This window comes from Macrobrachium rosenbergii, chromosome 40 (genome assembly GCF_040412425.1).
Source record: "Macrobrachium rosenbergii isolate ZJJX-2024 chromosome 40, ASM4041242v1, whole genome shotgun sequence".
In the NCBI taxonomy this organism is placed as follows: Eukaryota; Metazoa; Arthropoda; class Malacostraca; order Decapoda; family Palaemonidae; genus Macrobrachium; species Macrobrachium rosenbergii.
This window is the reverse complement of record NC_089780.1, coordinates 7,149,557-7,174,899: the sequence shown is the minus strand read 5'-3', so window position 1 is coordinate 7,174,899 and position 25,343 is coordinate 7,149,557. Positions and strand designations below refer to the sequence as shown.

At 35.5% G+C, this 25,343-nt stretch overlaps 2 protein-coding genes across 2 annotated transcripts in view; one reads left to right on the top strand and one right to left on the bottom strand.

Moving 5' to 3' along the window:
- Window positions 1-25,343, top strand: part of LOC136826089 (uncharacterized) — a 96,949-nt gene that overhangs the window by 14,198 nt on the left and 57,408 nt on the right. Inside the window, exons 2-3 of the mRNA XM_067083058.1 lie at window positions 12,390-12,575; window positions 15,625-15,746. The gene's annotated coding sequence lies outside the window, so the exon portion shown is untranslated. The remainder of the gene's footprint in view (window positions 1-12,389; window positions 12,576-15,624; window positions 15,747-25,343) is intronic.
- On the bottom strand, window positions 2,818-6,276 carry LOC136826096 (uncharacterized). Its single transcript, XM_067083070.1, has 6 exons — window positions 6,132-6,276; window positions 5,484-5,631; window positions 5,189-5,357; window positions 4,479-4,646; window positions 3,565-3,655; window positions 2,818-3,350 (listed from the first exon to the last, which is right to left on the bottom strand). The coding sequence occupies exons 3-6, from the start codon at window positions 5,255-5,257 to the stop codon at window positions 3,265-3,267; spliced, it is 414 nt and encodes a 137-aa protein (XP_066939171.1). The 5' UTR covers window positions 5,258-5,357; window positions 5,484-5,631; window positions 6,132-6,276; the 3' UTR covers window positions 2,818-3,264.

Genomic DNA, 25,343 nt, shown 5'->3' with positions numbered 1-25,343 from the left:
ATAGCCAGGTGGTCAAAGTCACTGTCTAACATTGTTTCTAAACCAAAGTCCACAGTTCGAATCCTGTTTTGGGCTAAAGCACTTATCAATTGTTTCAACTCCCAAGTCCACAGTTCGAATTCCCGTTTTGGGAATAACTTCATTATAATTTAACTCCCATCCGGTGTAATATTATTCCTTGTGTATATAATGTATATTATAATTTATATATATATATATATATATATGTATATATATATATATATACATACATACACATACACACACAAACAGGCAGGAAAATAGACAGAAGGAACTATCACAGTAAAGTACACCAAGAGTTTTCGTGTCTAGAAATAACAGTCTGTACTGGAAGCAACAAAAACTCTGGATCACAGTCCATCACCCAACCCACACTCTCGCGACCATTGCCTTCAATATAGCCACCAATTTGCTATAATCTATACCTTTCTTTTTATATTGTGTGCTTCTTGGTGATTTCTGTGAATTATTCAGCCCCCGTGCTGAACTGCGCAAAAACTGAACTGATGAAAAGGCGAGATAGCGTGATCACGAGGGTGAACGATTTTGGAAAGAAATATGTCATTTCTTTTGAGACTAATGGATGAAGTTTATGCATTCAAGGAATGTAGAAATATGTCAGTTCTTTTGAGATTAATGGATCAAGTTTATGCATTCAAGAAATGTATAAACTAATGTTCATATTGCTGGTGTAACTTACTTTCATAAAACTAGACTCAATGAAGTTCAAGCGAAGGTGCAATCCATTACTGCCCTATTACAATTCTCCTTTCATTTTAGTGACTTAGTTACATTTTTATTTATTTATTTTGTTCATTTGTTAATTGATCCGTTTTTTCCATTACCTTCAGTTATTTCGTTCGATTGAACACCATAATATTCTTTGAAAGATTAAGAATTTCAAGTCAGTGGCTTCAGTGGGCCTGTTCCATATGAATAGGGTTCATCTTCTGAATAATAATAATAATAATAATAATAATAATAATAATGTTTCTTTCCTTTGCTTGATTTGAATAAACTATTTATTTTGTTCCTTCCCAGTTGAATGTGTGTGATTGTTTTCACTAGCCTGTAAAAAAATTCCACACTTCACCTGTGCATTTCTTACACATTTTATGCTGTTCTCTTTTGCAATGCTTTCCCAGTTTGACCAATATAACAGTTTTGAAAAGAACCATATGGAATGTGGTATACACAGCCTTTAGTAACCTATTGTCAGACGAGTTGTTTATAAGTACTTGTTTCATTGTTTTCTTGTTCTTGAATGCTACATTAACTCCAAAGTTCTCAAGAAGGTGGTGAATATCTTCGAAACTATTATTATAGGCAGTACAAGTAGGTTTTTGTGTTTTAAGTTTTATTTTGCTGACATTGCCTCTGGCGAAATATGGCCTATTGCTCACTATGGCCACTGAAAGTCCAACAGCAATTTAGACTTCCGAGTCCAAATATAAATATGGAGAAGCCCTAACCCAGTCAACAGGATTTCTGACTTCCAAAACGTACCTTTTCCAGCGTCGAATGTCAGCAATATAAATATGGCCTATTTCTTACTGCATGACCACGAAAAATCTAACAACAATTAAGACTTCAAAATTCGAAGATAAATATGGAAAAGCTGTAACCTAATCAAAAGGACTCCTGACTCCCAAAACATACCTTTTCCAGCGTCGAATGTCGTGTACGTGTTTCCCTCCTCAGTTCAACAACTTGACTGATGATGCATTTCTTTTGGGGGACATAAGGGAATTGGGACCAGTTCTTTTGTACTCTTTTTTTCTTCTTCTTCTTTTATAATGTCATTGATTTTTTTTTTTTTTTACTTTCGCGCGATAGTGGATATTCAGAAGACTTTAGTTAGCGTGACGGGACGTAATTTAGTTTGCGTCTACAAAAAAAAAAATTATAGGAAAGATTCGCGTTTCCTACAGATATTCTCTTGCAAAAATAGCTTTATCCTTGCAAAAATATCTGTGTCTTGTAGAAGAAGGCACATCAAGAATGTGCAAAGGATTAAAAAAAATTCGAGAAAACTGAAACTTCGATTATATATATATATATATATATATATATATATATATATATATATATATATATATATATATATATATATATATATACATACATATATAGGTTACTTTGGGACAAATCTCTTTCTTCCCTGCGTGATCCAAATCTACTCGCGGCTCTACCAATGTAGGCTACATACGCCAATTTTACAGCTCCAGGGAGAATGAGGACCCACTTAAGAAAGGTTGCCGTCCCATTACTCGACTTTAGAGTCGGCAATTGAAGACGTATATCACAAGATCTTGAAAAGAAAAACCACCCTCTGTGCGTTTGCAGAGCACAAACCTATTATCTTTTTTCATAGAAACTTAAAGCTCTGTGAGACGACAGCCCTGTGTCATTTTCTTGCCAAGACCCCGAAGTAAATGATTTAGCTGAATGGAAAGGGAGAAAGGTGGACCTTTCTAACAAAGAAAGCGTATTTAGAAAATATTATTATTATTATTATTATTCGGTAGATGAAACCCTTTCTAACAAAGAAAGCGTATTTAGAAAATATAATAATTATTATTATTATTCTGTAGACGAAACCTATTCATATGGAATAAGCCTGCATGGGCCATTGACTTGAAATTCAAGCTTCCAAAGAATGTGGTGTTCATGGGAGAAGTAAGAGGAAGTAAAGGGAAGTATAGAAAGAAGAGTTACCACTTATTGAAAAAGAATAAATAAATTAATAACTAGACAGATAAAAATGTGTCAAAATGCAACTAGAAATACGGTGGCCCTCTGACATAAGAAACTCATTATAATAAAAGCTTTTTAATCTCTGTTCTGAACATTGCATGTTTTCAAGTATTCAGGCAAAAGTGACGAGCAGTAGTTAATGGATTATAATACACAGTTGCAAATGACTGTTTTGATAGCTAGGTTTGACAGTGTTGGTAACTGAAGATATAAATAATTTAGGCTCGCAGACCTTCTAGGGACCTCGAGCCTAATTGTTTATTTTCATAAATAATTTAGGCTCGTAGACCTTCTCTAGGGACCTCGAGCCTAATTGTTTTATTTCCATTCAGTGAAGACACAGGATTACCCCAAGGGGAGAGAGATTCACCCTTCAGGTGAAAGTGTACATAGGCTTATATACCATCTGTAGGGATCTCGAGCCTAATATTGATTTTCTATTCAGTGATGACACAGGAGTACCCCAAGGGGAGGTAGATTCGCCTTTCAGTAACCGTAGGCCTGGATTTTGCAGATGCAGAAGTAGTCGTCCTCTTGCTGGACGAGAGTCAAGTACCTTCCAGTGCCTGTGACTGAAAAAGGAGAAGAATGAGAATCAAAATGGCGCGAAAATAATGGTTGACTTGTAATACTACTTTTTTATTTATTGAGGGGCATTAACAAAGGCACCAACAGCACCTGCGACTGAAAAGTAAGAAGAAGAAGAAGGAGAAAAGGCGCGAAAATTATTATTAACTTGCAGTAGCATGATTCTGTTTATTAAAAGGAGTTAGCAAAGGTACCTACCATCAAATTTAAGGACCTCCAGTTCGCCCGGTGTTGTAGCATCCTTTCCACCAACGATTGGGTCATTCTGCCAATCTCCTGTGTCTCCAATCTACCAAAAAACATGTAAGGAAAAGTAAATGATTAAAGGGAAGTAGATACATTAATGGATGAGGTTAGAATGATTGAAATACACCAGACACTGTACTGTATACAGTTTGTGAATATATGACTGTTTTCCTGTAATGAAATAGGTCTCTTATTATTATTATTATTATTATTATTATTATTATTATTATTATTATTATTATTTATTCAGAAGATGAAGAACCCTTTTCATATGGAACAAGCCCACCAACCACAGGGGCCATTGACTTGAAATTCAAGAAATTCCAAAGAGTATTATGGTGTTCATTCGAAAGAAATAACATAACTTAATGTGAAACTCACTTTCAGACGCAGCTAAAACATCGTTTTTAAAGAAAGGATCAGCTCCCTAACATCAACAAACATCACTAGACCTATTTGTATGTTGACAATACTCTCTTTCAGACAGCCAAAACATCCTTGGAATTGATCATCTCCCTGACATCAACAAACATCCCCAGACCTACTTGTATGCTGACAATACTCCCTTTCAGACAGTTAAAACATCCTTTTTAAAGAAAGGATCAACTCCCTGACACCAACGAACATCTCTAGACCTACTTGTATGCTGAGAGTACTCTCTTTCAGACACCTGAAACATCCTTTTTGAAGAAAGGATCAGCTCCATCAACAAACATCACTAGACCTACTTGTATGCTGAGAATATATACTCCTTTTCCAGACAGCCAAAATTCCTTAGAATTGAACAATACTCTTTCAGGCAGTTAAAACATCCTTTTTAAAGAAAGGATCAGCTCCCTGACACCAACAAACATCTCTAGACCTACGTGAATGTTGACCGTCCTGAAGTGGGTCTCTCTCAGCTGGAAAGACGCCGTGAGGTCAACGCGCGAGATCTTGCGCCACCTCCCGAGGTCAACTCTGACCCAGCTGTTGGCTTGCCCCAGGGTACAAGGGCAGTAGTGATAGTCTGGGTATGTGGTCCTGGTGCTTGTCTGGAAAAAAAAAGGGTCATTTTTGTCACCATTTTTAATCTGTGCTTGGTTGTCCTAAGTTGCTGACATTTTGGTATTTCTGAAATCTTAGGCCTGTTAAACTGACAACTCCTAAATAGGCTTTGTAAAGAGTGGGACATCTTAGGCCTAGTAAACTGATAAAGAGGCTTCTCCATCTGACATCTTAAACCTATCAAACTGACAACTCCTAAGCAGGTTTTTAAAGAGTTGGTTACACATTGGTATTCACGACATCTTAGGCCTAATAAACTGCCAAAGAGGCTTCTCCATCCGACATCTTAGGCCTCTTGAACTGACAAAGAGGCTTCTCCATCCGAAATCTTAGGCCTATTAAACTGACAACTCCTAAGTAGGTCTTTTAAGAGTGGGCCACACTTTGGTATTCCCGACATCTTAGATTGGGCTACACTCCGGTATTTCTGACACCTTATAGGCCTAATAAACTGACATCGAGCCAAACGAATTAACAGAAGCCTTGTCCGTCTTTAAAATCCACCAGGAGTAGATTCAAACCCACTTACGAGTTCACTGAAGGGAACCAAGTGGTCAACCACGGTGCTGGAATACTGGACGCTCCTCCCAAGGGCCATGTCCCCCCGAGGACTTTCGTGTACGCCCTCGTTCCCGCGTCCCCAGAGGCGCAGGGCGTCGCAATTGGCAAGGTCAGGGTGTACAGGTTGCAAACGTTACCTGAAATGCGATAATTAAAACACACATTATGAATAAAATGTGTTTTAGAGTCTCAAAATGGCGCTGGTTCGAACTAGGCCTAGTGTTCCTTAAACTCTGGACTCTGAAACCTTTAAAATGACAAACCTTGGGTGTCAAAAAGAACACAGGTGTCGTCCATGTTACAGATGCTGCTACAGGGGATCCTGGCTGACGTCAGCGTTGACGAGAGAGTGATTGATCTGTAGTTTTTTCCATCTGTAGAGCAGCTGACATCGCCTCCGTTGATCTTAACCTGAGGAATTGAAAGTTTGTCACAGCAAAATATAGGTCTAGTGTCTTACATTATTTAACTGATTGTTTGTGGAGGGGGATGGGGTTATAGGGGTGGTTAATACGGAGTAGACTGTGAAAGTTAAATATATAAAAGAATGCGATGGAAAAGAACCTCTCGTTTCTTGATAATATTTCTTAAAGCATCATTTCTCTGCTTGCATCAGGAGCCGCTTGAATTGATGTAGGCCTAGCAAAGAATATGTATTGATACAGTCATTTTTCTCAAGTAGAAATACAATTGGACCATTACTTAAACACTCAAATTTCTCATCTATTAACTGAAGCAGAAGTTCTTCCGGTTAAATCCAGCTTTAATTGCTTAATCAGCAAAATATAACAAAAGATTTTGAAATTCTATGAGTCTAGACCGAAGCTTTCAGCATCAGAGAACGACAGACCCACAGCAGGTACTGAGCAAACATTACCTAGAATATATAGTTACAAATAAGTTATCCTTACCTCTTTGAAGACTCTGGAGTTGTCAGAATCAGCGACTGATATTGTTAACACTCGCAAGATCGCCATTAGCGAATAGTATATGACAAAACGGAAGTCAAAAAGTCCCATCTCAAACTCGCTTTCTTCTTCGTTCTCGACTGTGAGCTGAGCTGTGGACGAGGATCGTAAATTAATCTTAACTGAACTAGTTTATAGCCCAAGTTTCCTGTCACACTTCGTTTTACAGTGATATTTCTTTTTATCTTTACGTAGCTGCAACCCCTTTCATTCCTTTTACTGTACCTCCGTTCATATTCTCTGTCTTCCATCTTACTTTCCTCTACCCTCTCCTAACAATTATTCCATAGTTCAACTACTTTGGGTTCTCCTCCTGTTACACCTGTCAAACCTCTTGCTCTCGATTTCCGTTTCAGCATTGAATGACCTCATAGGTCCCACAGTGCCTGTAAATTCTATCTTCAGTTCAGAATAAATTCTGTAAGTTATTTATTAGTGGTGGAAGGAGATTCCCCATATCCAAACAAAAATTCTGAGAGGAATTTTGAAATATACATAAATTTAAGTCAATTCCACTGAGGTATTCTTAGAGAATTGGATATTCAACTGTTTGCTAAATTCCACCTATTCCTTGTAGGTCAAAATCACCTTTTTTTTTTTAACTTTGTGTGTTCGTATGTACTGTGATCTCATTCTTGTATATATAATGTTATTTTCTAGTATATATAATGTTATTTTCTTTGGAAAATTTTGTCAAATTTTGTTTATCTTTATTATTTTTGTAATTAAATTTTATATATTTATATATATATATATATATATATATATATATATATACATATATATATATGTATACATAATATGTATATATATATTATATATATATATATGTATTTTTATATATATGAATATATATACATATAAAGTACATACACATTATTTATACATTATATATATACTATATATACTATTTATATACACGTCACATTTCTCAGTATTGCAACCACTAAAAGTATCATTCATAATTGCGATACAGAAATATCAATGTTAAAAACAGCAGCCGGAACTCGATAACATAATAAAAAAACAAAATAATTATCCATTTCCAAACTTACATGCCTATTTCGACGTCGATTAGAAGCTGTAATAAGTCGCCCAAGAAAAAAAGGATGCGTGTCTCCCCTATGAGGTCGAGTAATCGACTGAAGGCCTTTCATTTGTCCGTAAGCTAATGGCAGGCCCAGACTATAAGTCTAGTTATGTCAATGTTTACATTCCTCTTCTTCTTCTTCTTCTTCTTCCGTTTGATTTCAGGAACTTAAGTCCTTTTGGTTACTGTTGTAAAAACAGTGATAATCTTTTTATATATCTTAAAGCATTTGGTGATTAAAAATATACATATTTGAGAGATTAAGAGTAATAAAAGAATGTGGTGAATGGCTGATTGTTAATCTTGCTTTTCAGAAGCACGTTTGAAAAATGAGGGAATGCAATTAGGTGCTTTCAGGCACTTGACTTGACTCGATGGCAAGCTATAAATGATAAATTAGCCACTGGAAGGGTGAAGGCTCTCTCTCTCTCTCTCTGTCCTAATGTACGGTTGAAACGTATCACAACTTTGGAAAGAATCTCTCTCTCTCTCTCTCTCTCTCTCTCTCTCTCTCTCTCTCTCTCTCTCTGCCCTAATGTACAGTTGAAGCAGAGATCAATTTGTTTAGTTTGCCATGAAAATAAATTCTATATGACACTTTTGGCTAATATAGAAAACGGAATATTTACTGTAGAGGGATGACTTATACAATTCAATTTGCGTTGTAGGTCTTCATTAAAACCTGTTTTAATTAATGCGACTAAGTGTCCATACAGCTCCCATAGCCCATGTATAGTATAATAAAGAATATTACCATTTAAAATAACATTATTTCTGTTAATAATTTCAGTCTGGCTTGTCAGTAAAACGTGTTTCATTATTGTAGGTCTAGGCGTATGACGTTTGAACCCACGTCTTGGCCTTGGATTCCACGTCATCTTTAAACCCTCAGGCTAGCCTGATTAACTTTATTTTATGTTACCAGGAAAAAAAGTATATAATAAAGACTTCTAAGTGGTAATTTACTTAAATGACGAGCGAGTTTAACATTCTAAGTCGCTGAAGTCTTCATGTACTGTAGATAAACACTTTCGAATGATTGTGTTCGTTTTTTAACTGCTATTCAAACGGTGTCCCATAGTGGGTTGTCGAGAGACAAAAGGTCCCGTGCTGGTACAAGGACAGTTATAAATCTACACCGTTAACCGTATTCCTGGAAGTCATAATGATTAAATTAGCCAATTGTTTACTTTCAGGCAAAATACGACTGTAGTCAAGACGCCTAAACTGCCTGTTTCATGATTAGCCAATTAGGTCCAGTTTGAGCAGAGCAGTTAATGATTCCATTTATAACGTTTCTAACGAGTCTTTTCCAGTCAGTACTAGGCATTTGGTCATGTTCGGAGTTGGAAGTGTGTCTTTTGAGAGTGCAAAATAAAGTTTAGAAACATTTGTGATTAAATGAGAACTTATTAAACTTGGCGATCTCGTACAAGGTAAAGTTCTGTCACCCACTCTGTTTGAAAACGAACCGATAACTTGTTAATACCTTTACGTAACCGTCGTTTGTAAATGCACCATTACTTCTTGGCACGAAAACTGTTTTTCCTGTCGCTTATGATAACAGAAAAAACTGTATTTTTTTCCCCGTGCCTTATAATACCGTAAGACTAATTTGTCTCCAATGGCTGTCGTGTTAGCTTGCAATTTGTGAAGATTGGATAATCAAGTATTCACTCTTTCCCTGTAATTATTAGGTTATTTTCTTTTTTCATTATGTTCCCCTGTTCATTTAGACAGTTCCATTTAGTTTTTTGTATGTATGGTATTTATGTAACTCGCTAGGAGACGCGATAGAATTTTAAATGAACTATGACATTCGTTTTTTGGATCTATCTTACTGCGCGTGTGTGGTAGGATTAAGTTATACTGGTAAATGTTAAATTAGCATGTGTTTGTCATATTATTATTATTATTATTATTATTATTATTATTATTCAGGGAAGAACTCTATTCTATGGAACAAGCCCACCACAGGGGCCATTGACTTGAACCAGCCCTTTGAGAGCTGTTAACCAGCTCAGCGATCTGGTTAAACTAAGATATACTTAGCTTTTCAAACATCCAAAGAATATTATGGCGTTCATTTGAAAGAATTAAGAGAAGTGAATGGGAAATAGGATATAAGTTACTCTCTCTCTCTCTCTCTCTCTCTCTCTCTCTCTCTCTCTCTCTCTCTCTCTCTCTGCTAGAGCGTAAATTGGTCATGGATTACTCACTGTAACGCAAATGACAGCCGAGTCCTTTGGGTGAAAAAAATAGAAAAAAAAACAGTAAGGTTGAAATTCCATGTTTCCTTTATAGTCAGTTCGCCCGTGTGGGTTGCAAAGGAGTATTTTGCTAGTCTGTTGAAATGATATATCGTCTTTTAACAGCAGGGATAAACACTCATAATTGTTTTCAATTGTTTTCAGCGGTCAAGCTTAATGAAACGGCATTAATCTGAGAAGTTATTATAATAGAACCTCTTATTTCATATTGTTAGCTATGGTTTTTTGCTTAATATAATCATTTTTGCTGATATGCTTTGTTGTAAATGCTAAATCGACCTATTTTACGTTATTGACAAATTAAAATCTGAATTTCCATCCTTACGACCGTATATAAATTACGCAAGAATATTTTCTCTCTCCCTATTTTAAATCTATCACGGAACATTATCTTGAAAAACTAGCCTCACTGCCTAGCCCAATCCACCATCTTTTTCCGGGTTTTTCCTTAATTTCTAACAAATACAAATATCAAGCCCCATTCACAATCTTTTTCACTTGTTCTTCCTTTATTTTCTAGCATATCTCAAACCACCTGTGAATTATTACCCAAACGGTAAGACCAAATCTCGCAAAAAAACACAATAGGTATTTTATCGCGGTTTCAGACACCTCCCATTCATGCGGTTAGGCAGTCATGTACAATGTAAACAAAGAACTCGCGTTGGCAACACCGTTAGTAGTTTTTGCGTAATTCTTCTTCTCTTTTTTTTTACCGTATCATCTTCCGACCCTCTAGGCTCGGAGAATCTGAATGTGCTAGCCAGGTTCATTGGCGAAAGGTTGGTACAGTCTCTCTCTCTCTCTCTCTCTCTCTCTCTCTCTCTCTCTCTCTCTCTCTCTCTCTCTCTCTCTAAATGTCTGTGCATTTCAGGCAAATGGATTAATTAAAACGCAGTCCACACATGGACATATATATATGTATATATATATATATATATATATATATATATATATATATATATATATATATATAAATTTTTATATTTTTTTATTTTTATTTGGAAACCTGTAAAAATAATAATAGTATATATATTAAGCATGCAGTCATTATAATGTATATGTATATATATTGTATATATACTATTACTATTCATATATGTGTATATATATAATTTTTATATTTTGCTTTGATTTTTATTTGGAAACCTGTAAAAATAATAGTATATATATTAAGCATGGAAGTCATTATAATGTATATGTATATATATTGTATATATACTATTACTATTTATACAGCCTTCAAAATAAAACCAAAAACAAAATACCCGATGGGTAGAATGCAAAGGACCAGCGTAAGATACAAACATGGACATATAGCCACTAAGGTACGGCCAATTTGTGCCCCCAAATATGTCGGCGGGAGAAAGTGACTTTGATAGCCTAAATTGGTCTTTCAGCCCAGTCGAATTTGACTGTTGACGCTGAATTCCGGTTTTATAATTCTCTGTCTCTCGTTTTAGTTGATTTTTAATTCAGATTAAGGTGTTTTCGAAGCTGAATTTTATCTCTTTATTCGGAAATAGTTAGTTACGTGGGGTACCCGCAGAGTTGTGTTGCGCAGTCGAGCTTTTAAAGGGAAGTAGGGAAAGGTAGTTTGGTCGTGTGAATGATTTCTTATTTTATTTTCTGTGTGGGTTTTTATGTTGACGTCCCATCACCTCTCTCTCTCTCTCTCTCTCTCTCTCTCTCTCTCTCTCTCTCTCTCTCTCTCTCTCTCTCTCTCACACACACACACACACATACCTACCTACCTACCTTGAAGAGAGAGAGAGGGAAGTGAAATGGAGAATACTCTCTCTCTCTCTCTCTCTCTCTCTCTCTCTCTCTCTCTCTCTCTCTCCTCTCTCTCTCTCTCCCCTAGACTTGAAGACGTAGTGAGTAAAACTATAGCCTAATATTATTAAGATTAAAATTAACTTTGACGTGGAATTTAGAATTCCAAGAGAGAGACAGAGAGCTAAAAATTGACAGAAAAAATCATACCTTTAAAAAATAAAAATAATATAACATATTCATAGACCATAATACAAAAAAACTAATGCAGTATGAAGAATTAATAAAAAAAAAAAATTGCAACGCCAGCAAGAACTAAACCAATTTTCAAGGCCTCACCTGAATTACAGGGTATTCTGTAACCTATATTACAGAGTATACTGTAGAAAGTAACAAGAGTTTCAGTGCCTCTCGCACAGACAAAAACAGTATTTAAAACCTCCAGATTTTTACCAATTTTTTGAGAGACAATACAATATGCTGACCTTGTTTCAGGGTCATTGGCGCAGAGGAGTTTTTTTTTCTGTATCACTGAGAATCAATACTCATGATTATTATGCGGTTTCCAGAGTTCCCATGTTGTCAGCTTGCAACAATGAGTGGTGTTTCTTGTCTGTTGGGGGTCATTCTCAGTTTTTTGTTTTGCAAAGATTTGTTTATTTGTTAGTGATTGTACCTTCTATATATGTATATATATATATATTATATATATATATATATATATATATATCATTTATGTATATATTTATATGTATAATTTATATTTGTTTCCATTTATATATATAGATATATATATATTTCATTTATATACAGTGTATATATATATATATTATATATATATATATAATATATATATATATATATATATATAAACATGTATACACAGTATATATATATTATAGTTATATTTCATGTTCTATATATTTCTGAATATCATGCAATACCTCTTTCTATATTTTTACTTCCCGAATTTATTGTAGATCATAGACTATTATGGATTATCATATTCACAATATATCCCCAGTACCTGTTCTACAGAACTAATCTTAACTCTCATCCCCCCAGGAAAAGGCAGGCTGGCTGGTGTGGACCACGAAACGCTGGCCATCCTTCGCTGAAGCATCTTAACTGGAGTTATCTAAGGTACAAGTTCTCCACCTTTCGTCCATTACCTGGTGATTACCTGGTTCCTGAAGGTATTTGGAGGTTGGCTCTACACCCAGCCTCCCCTTGGCGAAGGACCGGGTCTAGGTAAGATGATGCAGTGTTTCAAGGTCGACCTTTTGACCTTTTATTTTAAGGATAATTTTACCTTTTGATCTTTTTGTATTTTCAGGATAATTTTACCTTTTGACCTTTTTATTTTAAGGATAATTTTACCTTTGATCTTTTTTATTTTCAGGATAATTTTCAGAAATAGATTATTTGTTACAAAGTCCGATTCACCTCTCTCTCTCTCTCTCTCTCTCTCTCTCTCTCTCTCTCTCTCTCTCTCTCTCTCTCTGTATATATATACACATATAATATATATATATATATATATATATATATATATATATATATATATATATCTATATTCTATATAATATAAAGAGAGGTGTGTATATATGTATATATATTATATATGATCTTTATATATAAATATATATATATACATAATGGATGTATATCTTATTCTTTTTACTCAAATATAGCTAAATATCTCGTTTGATAACAATACAATTGTTACAATATATATATATATAGAGTATATATATATATATATTATATACATACCGTATCTTCACAAATTTCCTCACTATTTCAATCCTGGAAACTTAATTATCTTATTCTCCAGAAAAAAGGTAAACTCCATAAGTAACCTCATCATTATCAATTTCGCTTTTCTTCTCTCTTATTCCATTTCTTTTCTCTGTCATTGCCTGAAGATGTCCTTTATGCAGTTAATTACTTTTCTTATTGCCATCCACTTCGTTCCCTTGAATATATCCTTTTAGATTCTGCCATATGACGTCAGAGGGAGGAGAGCCGTTCCGAAGGCATATCTTGACCATTACTACCACTACGAGTATTACTACTACTATGGCGAGAAATTCTCTCCCTGTAATATCCCCAGCGAGCGACCTTGCCCTGCCCTCGCGTTCCTGAGGGACCTGTGATTATCTCACCTGCGATAGAGAGAGAGAGAGAGAGAGATTGTCATTTACCTCAGCGACCAAATTGTCATTGCATCGCGGATTTTCGAGTAGCTTTGGCTGATTGTAATCTAAGGCTTTGAAGAGGACCAGGAGAGAGAGAGAGAGAGAGAGAGCATAAGTACTTTTTCAACCTGTAAGGTTCCACCCGGGTGCGGAAAAATTCTTTGATAAATGCCAGAGCGAAAATATTGCGTTATCGTACACCAATACTTGTTATTTTACGCTGAATATTTAAGGCGAGCTAAAAATATCGGGAATTTTTTATGAATTTTTTAAATATCTGAGGTAGTAAAGACCTGGAAACAACTAAATTCTCTTTCATAATATACATATTTCAATTCCGAAATATTAAAATATAAAATTTATTAAGTCAAATATTGCAAATACTTCAAAGAATATAAAAAAATATATATAGATAAAAAGTCTTTCCGCATCCTTCACAAAACTTGTCTGCAGATTTCAATTCGACATTGAATCAGAACGAGAATAATACGATTTTAACTTCAGTCCTCCAAATCGAAGCCCTTTTTTGGCCCGCCTTCGTTTGAAATGCAAATGTGAAATCGTCCATTCCAGTCACAAGCAGTTTTACCCTGTAGTTAATTTGCATAGAGGAGTTAACAAGATATATTAATATGACCTCGTCGAGTGTGGTCTGCTAAGGTCGTATGATTTTGTATTTCAAGTTACAGTAATTACAGTTTTCGTGTTTTGAAGTATTCCTGAAATATGAAGGCTTGTTCTCATGAAGTATGATTTTTCGATATCATTTAGATTCACGAAGCGAGGAAAGGAGAGAGAGAGAGAGAGAGAGACGGGGGCGACGTCATTGGCTATATTTTAATTCTACAGCTTTCATGAAGGTAGTTGGTTATTTTGTAGTTAGAGAGAGAGAGAGAGTTCTTTAATAAAAGGACACCAAAAACACAATATGGAAACATTAACGAAAGAAAACATTTTAATATATGAATATATATATATATATATATATATATATATATATATATATATATATATATATATATATTTATAATTATATATATATATATATATATATATATAGAGAGAGAGAGAGAGAGAGAGAGAGAGAGAGAATAAAAACACCAGACACTACAACTGCTTCACTCGAACCCACAGAATAAATACAGAAATCAGGCCAAAGAAGAATCCCATAAATTTAAGTCTCGTCGCAAATCATTCTTTATAAAAGATTGATTGCTTCGAGTGTATTGTGTATGTGCGTGTGTGTGGGTGTGTGGGAGGTAATATTACTAGCCAGAGAGGCAATAGATGTCCTTCCCCCCCCCATTATCGTGGAATGCGAAGCCTGAGTACTGCTGATCGCGCTTTTATAAATCACGAGGAAGACATGATTCATTTCAGCGTATATTCGTCAGATCGATGTTTTCGTCGATGGCTGTCGACTGCCTCGAGGCTTGTGTTGGTTTTAATGCATCTTGCGTTTTTATCATTATTTTTTTGGCAGTTATTTATCTATTGATTGATTTGTTTATATCTCTGTAGCAAAGGCTTTGTGGGTAGGTGAGTTGAGTAAGGGGATGCAGTCTTGATCATTATATATATATATATATATATATATATATATATATATATATATATATATATATATATATATATATAAACAATAACAGAACCTCATTTAAACAGGATGGTATCTAAAGGAGAATTTATTTAGAAAAATAACATGGCCCTCATTTAAATAGGAATATTTTCAAAGGAGATTTTATTTGCAAAAGTTAGATACCATCTGTTTAAATGTGCAAGTGATCAAGTTTAATATATACATATATATATATATATATATATATATATATATATATATATATATATATATATATAAATTATATATATATATCTGTCTGCTTGAGCCAGTTGCAATACAGCCTTCTGCCATTGCACGAGGTAAGCAATTACCTTTTTGAATCAACTTCCCTACAGTATTCAGGTTAATGGGAAGAAGTCATGAATCTCTTGTGATTTTTGCAATAGTCCCCTATAATGCTTTTGATACTTTTACAACCTCAACGTTTGTTCCTTAAACCTACAAGACATAATAACCTCACCAATGTCTTCTTTGTCAGGAAGGAAATCCTACGACACTGGTACTTGGAGACATCCAGCGATAAATTGAATCATTGAAAAACCAAGAATTTGTGAATTTTATCAAGAGGACGTCTTCTTCAGGAGGGCAATAGGAGTTAAGGTAAGTACATTTTTCTCTCTCTTGTGGGTAATTTGCCCACACTTTTGAGTAGCATTTGGAATTGGGGGTCAAGGTAGGTTCTTTTCATGCGCAATTGAAATGTATCTTTTTTATATATATATATGATATATATATATATATATATATATATATATATATATATATATATATATATATATATATATATATATATATATATATATAATATATATATATATATATATAATAGGAATAACGGAAGATATGAAGGGAAAATAATTAAACATTAATCACGATAAGAAACGTATAGAAAAACTCATAATTAATTTATCTCGAAATGTTATAGATATATTACTATTACCAAGTATAATAATTTTGTGGATTTTGAACGTTGATATAACCCAAAATAATTGATATTTTCACGAATGAAAAACCAATTTCACGAAAATAATATAATCCCTTCAGCTTTCATTATTATTATTATTATTATTATTATTATTATTATTATTATTATTATTATTATTATTATTATTATTTGAAAATTTCTTTCAACTTTATACCTCTGAGTAAGTCATAAAAATGCTAAAATAGGACTGTTTCCACGTATCCTTGAAAGCTTATAACTCATCCTCATCAGGATACTTTAGAATTTCGTAAACCCAATCCTACAACAAAACTCGGACCTATGCGCATGCGCCAGTCCAAAATGGCGGCCCCGAAATGCATCCAGCCGGCTCCTTCCAGAATTCCAGAGTGCCCAAGATGCTAGCCATTAGCTCCCCACCCCTCCCCACAATCCTTCTACCCATCCCCCTCCTCCAGGTTCTTTCCTACGTGACCTCTAGACTGTCTTCAAGGGCATCCTTCGCCCGTAGGACCCTTCCTCCTAATCGGAAAGGTTGCTCTAAGAAAATGTTCACCTCCTAGCTTTGGGGAGGACGACGGAATCTCGTGTGGCCTTTTGCAAAGTCGAAGGTGAAGAGTTGGGGATATTTTTAGGATATCTGAGGATTCCTGGGACCTCAGGGTCCTGATTCTTCAAGGCAGCTTCCTCAGCGTCCTGATAGGATGATACAGGATGCCAGGGTGTCTCTAGTTGGTTAGGAAATAGGCGATTTTTTTATTGTTTTTTTTTCAGTTAGGTTTCCGTTGGGTAGACACGAAAAGTCTGGGATATTTTAAGGATATCTTAGGATTCCTGGGTCATTCGGGTCCTGATTCTTCAAGGCAGCTTCTTCAGTGTCCTGCTAGGATGGTATAGGATGTCTCTTGTTCGTTTAGAAATAGGAGATTTTCGATTTTTTTTTTTTTCGGTAAGGTCTCAGTTGGGGTAGACATCATTCTTCTTCTTCTTCTTCTTGCGGTTTTTCATGAAGTGGCGGGGTCAGTTTCGGTCATTGACTGTTGATTTTCGAGGTCTTAACTTCTTTTTTTATTTTTAAATGGCTGTCTATGCTTTTTTTTGTGTTATCTTTTTTTTTTATTATGGATGCTGTTAATTTTGGGATCTGTAAAGCATCAGTATTTGATGAGGCAAAGTTGTATAATTTTATTTATATTTATTGATATAAATAAGTATATATATGTAATTATATATGTGTATATAATATATATATATTATTTATATCATATATATATATACATATATATGCATATATATACATACACATATACATAATCTCATAACCATAGACCAACGACCCCAAAAACGTCACAGTAATGTCCTCTAAATTCCAAATTTGGGAATCTCTGGCCCTTCCATTTATTTAGGAATCCTCAACCTCTTCCCCATTCTCTTCCTCACCCTCTTCCTCATTCTCTTCCTCACCCTCTTCCTCATTCTCTTCCTCACTGATATGAGGAGTTAGTTATTGTCCTTGATGGGTACTCCTATCTCTCTCCATCTTCCTTACTCCACATAACTCTTTTTAGGGGATTTTAGTCCTTATGGACTGGTACAAGAAGGGGCGTGATTCCATTCGATACTGTAGGTCAGGTGCAATGAAGGATTTCATATAGTTTTAGAAGGTAGTTTTGTTGGTTTGAATTAAAATTTGCCTTTCAGTAAGATTAGGCAATTAAAATTGCATGCATTCATTCCCACAAAAAGTAGCTGTGCTGAAATTAAAATTTGACTGTTAGTAAAATTATCCAAGTAAAATTGCTTGCAAATATTCTCTGGTTGAAATTAAAATTTGGCTTTAGTAAAATTATGCAAATAAAATGAAATATGTACTGTACATTCCCACAAGAAGTAGCTTTGTAGGTTAAAATTAAAATTTAACTTTTAGTAAATGTATGCAAATAAATTTGCATACATTTATTCCCACAATCATTAGATATTCATGCTATAAGCGAAGGTGCAATGCATTACCGCCTTGAAAACAGTTCATCTTGTGTTTTAATCATTTATTTATATTTTTATTTATTTATTTATTTATTTATTTATTTAACTTTTTTCTTTTCTAATAACTGATCTCTTCTTTGTGTATTTTCCTGTTATCATCGTAATTTCTTTCAAATGAACACCATAATATTCTTTGGAAGCTTGAATTTCAAGTCAGTGGCGCCTGTGGTAGGCTTGCTCCATATGAATAGGGTTTATTTTCTGAGTAATAATCATAATATAATAACAATAATTTGCGTCTGCGTAGAAATGACAAAAAGATATCAGAGTCCCTTTTGGAAAGTATAAGCGAGTAAGGCTTGGAGGAACAACTCTGATGATTTTCTTACTAATTTATTATAATACACAATAAATCAGGTCCTTTTCACCACGTGGACAATCTTTTATTTATTCAGCCTTTTACTAAACAACCTAAAAAAATTTTCTTCTAAAAACATGCAAGTGGACCATTTCTTTAGTTCCTATACTCGAGCAATCAGCGCCTTTACTCCTTCAGATGTTCTGATAACAGTCAATTCTACTTTGTCATTTAGCATTCTTTCTCTGGAATTTCTTTAAAAAGATTGAGATTGAAAGAAGAGCGATGTATTTGATTAGGGGAAAAGTGAAGGGTTGATGAAGTGTCATTTATCTCCTACGAAATGATCTGGAATTCACGAATTGGGTGTTATATACACAGGGTCGACTGAGTTGGCCTTTAAGTTTGGGATATGAGGGCATACAGGAGTTAGTGCTATTATAGTGATTGATTGATGGTACCAGAACACAATATTGGGAGACATACTCAGAGCGGAGGATTTTATTCTGCTTCTCAAAATTTAGCTAGATTTGTAATATCTTTGTTATTATTTCCATATATGAATTGTAAATGCTAAGAAGTACAGTTTGTAACATACTTAACTGTCATTTTAGAAGACATTCGTCTGTTCTGTTTACTGATGATACATTTCTGAACGAATCTGAAATTCCAAAAAAAATCAAAACGAAAATCAAAATTTAAGGAAATACACTGAAAAGAAGTGGACTAAAGAATAAATTAATAAATAAATATAAGGAAATTGTTACAAGGTGACAAGATAGGAGATTGTATGATAGCAGAGGAATAATTTTGGGGAAAGTTCCTGAGATAATAAAGGTGGTACTTATAAAGATGATAGGATAACTTAGTTGTATCGTTATTAAACTGGTGGTAGCCTTGATATATCATTGTTGTGGTCAATAACGATAGGGATATTAACAGTGGAAATGATGGTAATGAAATTGACAGTGGAAATGAAACTAGGGAGGTTAGAAGATGTGTTGGTCAAAAGTCCCTCTTGGAAAAGAGCTTCTGACTAAATAATCTTTATCATTATTGATCCAAAAATATAATAATTGAAAGCAGAGGCAGGATTTGTACGAGATCCTTTTCAAAAAAGAATATCCAGACATAATCAATCCATGACCACTTACCATTCTTGAAGGTTGAGTCAGGAAGTCTTTTCAAAGACCTTTCAAAGTCGACTGCAGTAGGGTCAGAGGTACATTGCTCTTTCTCCTTTTTTCTCTGTCTCTCTCTCTCTCTCTCTGTCTCTCTCTCTGGGTCTTTGCCCTTTCTATCTTGTTCTTTCTCTTGCCATGCTTTCTCCCCCAGCCTCACCTCTCTCCAGCTCTCTCTCACTCTCTCACTCTCTCTCTCTCTCTCAACTCTCTCTCTCTCTCAATCTCCTAGATGTGTGTGTGTGGTATTTCTCTGTCTCCCTGTAGGTCTTTGCCCTTTCTCTCTCTCTCTCTCTCGTTCTTTCTCCTGTCATGCTTTCTCCCCCAGCTCTCTCCCTCTTTCCTTCTCTCTTTCTCTTTTCTCCTCCCAGGTGTGTGGAGTTCGACAAGGTCGTACTAAGCCCAGAGCTCTCTTTCTATCTCTGGGTTTCCCGTCGGCAGCCATGTTTTCTTCCAAGAACCCTGGCATTACGAGGCCTCCTGAGTTGGCGCATGCGCCTTGTAAATAGTCACGTTAGTCTTTGTTATTGTTACTGGAGGTCACGTTATTGAATTCTCTTACGAAGGACAAGATAGGGCTTGATTGTAATCAAGGGAAATGCTTGAGAGTTCCCAAGGTCTCTGATACCTAGAAAGAAGACGAACTTTGGCGCATGCGCCATTGAGATAGTTACTTAGATTCTGTTTATTATTACTTGAGGTCACGTTGATGATTTTTTTACATAAAGGATAAGATAGGGCGTTGTTTCAATCGAGTCAAAGGCTTGAAAGTTCCTGGGAGGTCTTCGAGAGGTACCTTCAGGTAAGGGAATTTTATTAATCATTCAACCCAGACGCCGTTGTCTTGCCCAGACACACACACACACACACACACACACACACACACACACACACACACACACACACACACACACACACACACACCCCTGCAACAACACTAAAGGACACCTCTTCCTCCTGCAGTAGAATTTCCGGCCAGAGGTCTTTGGCCTCTAGAGGTGAGGTCGCTTCGGAGACGCCCAGAGGGGCGTTTGGGAAGGTTGTCATTTCGAGTCCTTTTCTTCTTCTGCTGCCTCCTCCAGTTCTTGGAACCGATTGTAACACCTTCAGGAGTTTCAGGATGAGTTCTCGTTAAATTTGGAAGGATGAGGAAAGGATGGGGAAGGAATTGGTAATAAGTTAGGAGAGGGTTCGAGGATGGAGATGGACAAGGTCGAAGGATATCTTTGTAGTGTTAGGATGTGTCACTGAGATGATGATGATGATTATTATTATTATTATTATTATTATTATTATTATTATTATATTATAATATCACAAGCTACTGATTTTTATAGTGTTTTTATATTATTTTTAACTCTGAAAAGCGGTACTTGTCAATTTCTATGAAAGGAAGACTTCAAGTAAGGGAGAGAATATATATATATATATATATATATATATATATATATATATGTGTGTGTGTGTGTGTGTGTGTTATATATATATATATATATATTTATATATATATATATACACATATATTCTCACTCACTTGAAATCCTCCATTTTTCGAGAAATGGACAACTACCTTTTTCTAAAGTTAAAAAAGTCCCATAGCAAAATTATATAAAATTCCGTAAAAAAAAGTTATTTACATTTTGTAATTTGCTAAGACCTCTTCTGGGCAAGTTTCATGCGAATATAGACACAAATCCCTGCCGTATATTAAATAGGAAATGCAGAGAGAGAGAGAGAGAGAGAAAGACTGACTCCACCCACCTCAGACAAAGGTCACGTCTTGGAGCTGGGAGCCTGTTCTCAAAACTTCCCAGAAGACAGATTACTCAGAATTCCTCTCAGTTATCTTCTGAGAACTTCAGTCAAAATTGGAGCACAAAGTCAGATGGACTTGTTTCAAGGGTAGAGAGGAGCCTTCAAAAAACCTTCGTCTTCTTCTTCTTCTTCTTCTTCTTCTTCCCTTAGAAACCAAGAAGCCAAAGGAGGGTCTGTTGTTATGGCATCCTTGGAGCTCTCTCTCTCTCTCTCTCTCTCTCTCTCTCTCTCTCTCTCTCTCTCTCTCTCTCTCTGCTAGCTGAATTGTTTATATGGTCTGTTGACCCATCCCCAAGGGTTTAGCAATTTGGTTTCTATCCTGACCACCACCTGGGTGTCGTAAATTGCATCATACCCTCAGGTGAGATAATATGGGTATCTCTGGAACGCGAAGGGCAAGGTCATTCAGTTGGAATATGACGAGAAAAAAGGATTTATTAATTTAATAAACCATTTAAGGAGACAGTACAAAAGACAGAATAATAGAAAAGAAGGACGAAGGTGTGAAGGAACTGGGAAGCAATTTACAGGCAACAACGAGCAACCCGAATGATGTTCGGTTGACGTAATGTGAAAGAATTGAAAGATTGGAATTAAAATTTGTTGTTATTTAAGTACTTTACTGCAGTAAGTAAATGAATATTGAAGTGTTCTGTATAAAGTTCAAGATATTTTATATATATACAAACAAATATTGTACTGGGAAGTAGAAAAAATATTGCTAATAAAAAAATTTATTTGCACAGTTTATTTAGACTGAGAAGAGTTGAGAACATGTGCAAATAAGAAAGTAGATCTCAGCTTATAGATGGTTTGGTCATGTGAGGAAAATGGAGGAAAACGGGTAATAAAACTTATTTAAAACTGGGAAATTTTTGTGAGGAAAGAGAATGTGCTTTTTTAACTGATGTGGAAAAGATGTTGGAAAGAAAGGGTCTGAAAACCCATGAATTATGGGAGTCTGAGTATGTGTGAGCAAGATGAAGGTGAGTGGTGCAGTGTGTATATGTATGTGTAAGGTGAGTGGTGCAGTGTATGTGTATGTGTAAGGTGAGTGGTGCAGTGTATGTGTGGTGAGTGGTGCAGTGTATGTGTGTATGTATAAGGTGAGTGGTGCAGTGTATGTGAGTGGTGCAGTTTGTGTATGTGTAAGGTGAGTGATGCAGTGTATGTGTGTATGTGTAAGGTGAGTGGTGCAGTGTGTGTATGTGTATGTCAGTGTTGTGTAGGGAAAGGAAGGCATGGGCTAAGCCCTCTACACAGGTGATTCATCCCCTGCATATATATAGGTTATGCACGTATATTAATGTAAGTGAAAGTGGGTTTTATACCCAGGTCCTGAGATTGGCTTTTCAGGAAAGCTCCCAAAGCAATTAAAAGAGAGAGAGAGAGAGAGAGAGAGAGAGAGAGAGAGAGAGAGAGAGAGATTATTTATTCATGGTTCAGATATACAGAATATCTATGTAGAGAGAGAGAGAGAGAGATTAAAAGAAGAAATTATATATGTATGTTTCAGTTTCACGTGATAACTGAATAGAGAGAGAGAGAGAGAGAGAGAGAGAGAGAGAGAGAGAGAGAGAGAGAGAGAATGGTGAAAAATAAACAATGAAAATATTAAAATAAAACGAGATAATAAAAATCGAAAAACTAAAACAAAAATAAAAAGAAAGAACAAACCATATTATCACAAAATAGAAAATAAAAATAAATTACCACCAAAAACCAATTTATCCTGGCTCAACCCACTCAAGTTAACCTTCACACTTTTGTCACTTGAATAAACACTTTTGAAGTGCACTTAAAACAAGTGTCACACTTCTACCTTGCACTTTCAGTTCCACTTTCTTCATTTCCTCTTCTCGTACGTAGCCTCGGCATTCTTCTTCTTTACTTTTTTTTTTTTAGGAAGTTGTACTATCTGCTCAGGGACCACCGTCCCCCCCCCCCAACAACCCCCGCCCCCTTCCGTGTACCATTGGTAGAATTCCTCAAAAAAAAATTAACGTCAATATTGAACAATGCAACTTAGTAATGAATAGCTTTTTTGTTCTCGCGCAAGAAATTATTTATTGAAAAGGTTTCAGACGTACGGGGTAGCTGAGTATTAGAGAGAGAGAGAGAGAGAGAGAGAGAGAGAGAGAGAGAGAGAGAGAGAGAGAGAGAGAAGAGAAATTGTTTATGTATGTTCCAGTCGCATAGTATGACCAAGTAGAGAGAGAGAGCGAGTGAGAGAGAGAGAAATTTACAGAAGAAATTATTCATGTTTCAGTTGTACAGGATAACTAAGGAGGGAAAGAGAGAGAGAGAGAAATTAGTAGAAATTATTTTTCTCAAATGTACATGATAATTAACTAAAGAGAGAGAGAGAGAGAGAGAGCAGACAATATCAAACCTTCAAACGTAGTCAAACCACAAGGGACAAAGGATTTAGAGAGAGGTCAGAGGAAGTCAAAAGAGAGAGAGAGAGAGAGAGAGAGAGAGAGAGAGAGAGAGAGCAGACAATATCAAACCTTTCAAACCTGTTTCAAACCACAAGGGAAAAGGATTTAGAGAGAGGTAGAGGAAGTTACTGACAAAAATATTGCACCTCTTCGAGAGCTGAGGAAGAGAGAGAGAGAGAGAGAGAACCTGTTTCCGAATACGCCTTTACTGACAAAAAATATTGCACCTCTTCGGGCTGTTGCTAAGAATACGCGCGCACTCTCACGTATACTCAAGATCGAGAATGCTCATACTCAAGAGCGAGAATGCCGATTAAATGTATGTGTCTACCATCTGTTATTCTCTCTCTCTCTCTCTCTCTCTCTCTCTCTCTCTCTCAAATTAAGACCTACAGAAGCCAGGAACTCATCAGCTAAAACAAAGTTATCATAATCTCTCTCTCTCTCTCTCTCTCTCTCTCTCTCTCTCTCTCTCTCTCTCTCTCTCCCCAGCGGCTGCCTCAGTATGCAAAATCTATTATAAGATCTTGACTTCCAAATTGTTCAAAAGTCCTTTTTAAGAAGAGGGGTCCTTATGTAACCGTATGGAGATGAATGGCGCGCCAGCTATGTGGTAACGGCCTGTGGAGAGAGAGAGAGAGAGAGAGAGAGAGAGAGAGAGAGAACACGTCCCGTTACTCAGCAATCATGAAACATCTTGAGCGGTTTCTATGGCGTTCAGTAACTTCTATAAACTTTTTTTTTTAATATTGATTTTGTGACTCATATTTCTTCATATTGCTCTAAATAATTGACGAATTCGTTTGTTCCTTAAATATGTATTCAAGTTCCTCTGTAAGATATAAGAAAAATATTTTCAGAGCTTGCGAATGTTTATGCCTTCAAAATCGTTCGAGATTATTAAGTGGTTTCTTGTAATATTCTTCTAATGTGATTTTGGGTGAGACTATTTATGTAGGATTAGTTCAGGAGAACGAGGATTAGACTAGACAGTATAGGATAGTTTGTAAGAAACTAGTTCATTAATTCTTTGGAATAATAAGGAAACAAATATCTATTTCAAACTAAATTGTTTACTTCAGAGAGAATCAGATTCAATACAGGATGGTTTGAAAGAAACTAGGCAATCAATTCTTTGTAAAAATAGAAGAAAATCGATATATATTTCAATGTAACTTTTGTACTTCAAAGAGAGTCAGATTTAGTACAGGAAGGTTTGTAGGATCCAAGGTAATTAATTCTTTGTAAAAATAGATAAATATATAATTCAATCTAATTTATATACTTCTGTTTTTTTATCTTGCGTGTATGAAAGGTACAGATAAAATTGCAGTTTACATCAAATTACAAAACAAAACCAGCTAAAATACAACATGATGACAGAGTAGGGACTATTATAACCTCATAAACCATTATCTTGAACGAAAAACAAGCACCTAGGTACAGGTAGCCCCTAGGTACAAGAAGCAGGCATCA

What these genes read in the sequence shown, in the direction of transcription:
- LOC136826096 (XM_067083070.1), bottom strand. Translation starts at nt 5,257, where the DNA reads ATGGCCCTTGGGAGGAGCGTCCAGTATTCCAGCACCGTGGTTGACCAC. An exon ending in TGGTTCCCTTCAGTGAACTC is followed by an intron (nt 4,647 to 5,188) that starts GTAAGTGGGTTT and finishes TTTTTTTTCCAG; the next exon opens with ACAAGCACCAGGACCACATA. An exon ending in GGAGGTCCTTAAATTTGATG is followed by an intron (nt 3,351 to 3,564) that starts GTAGGTACCTTT and finishes CTCCTTTTTCAG; the next exon opens with TCACAGGCACTGGAAGGTAC.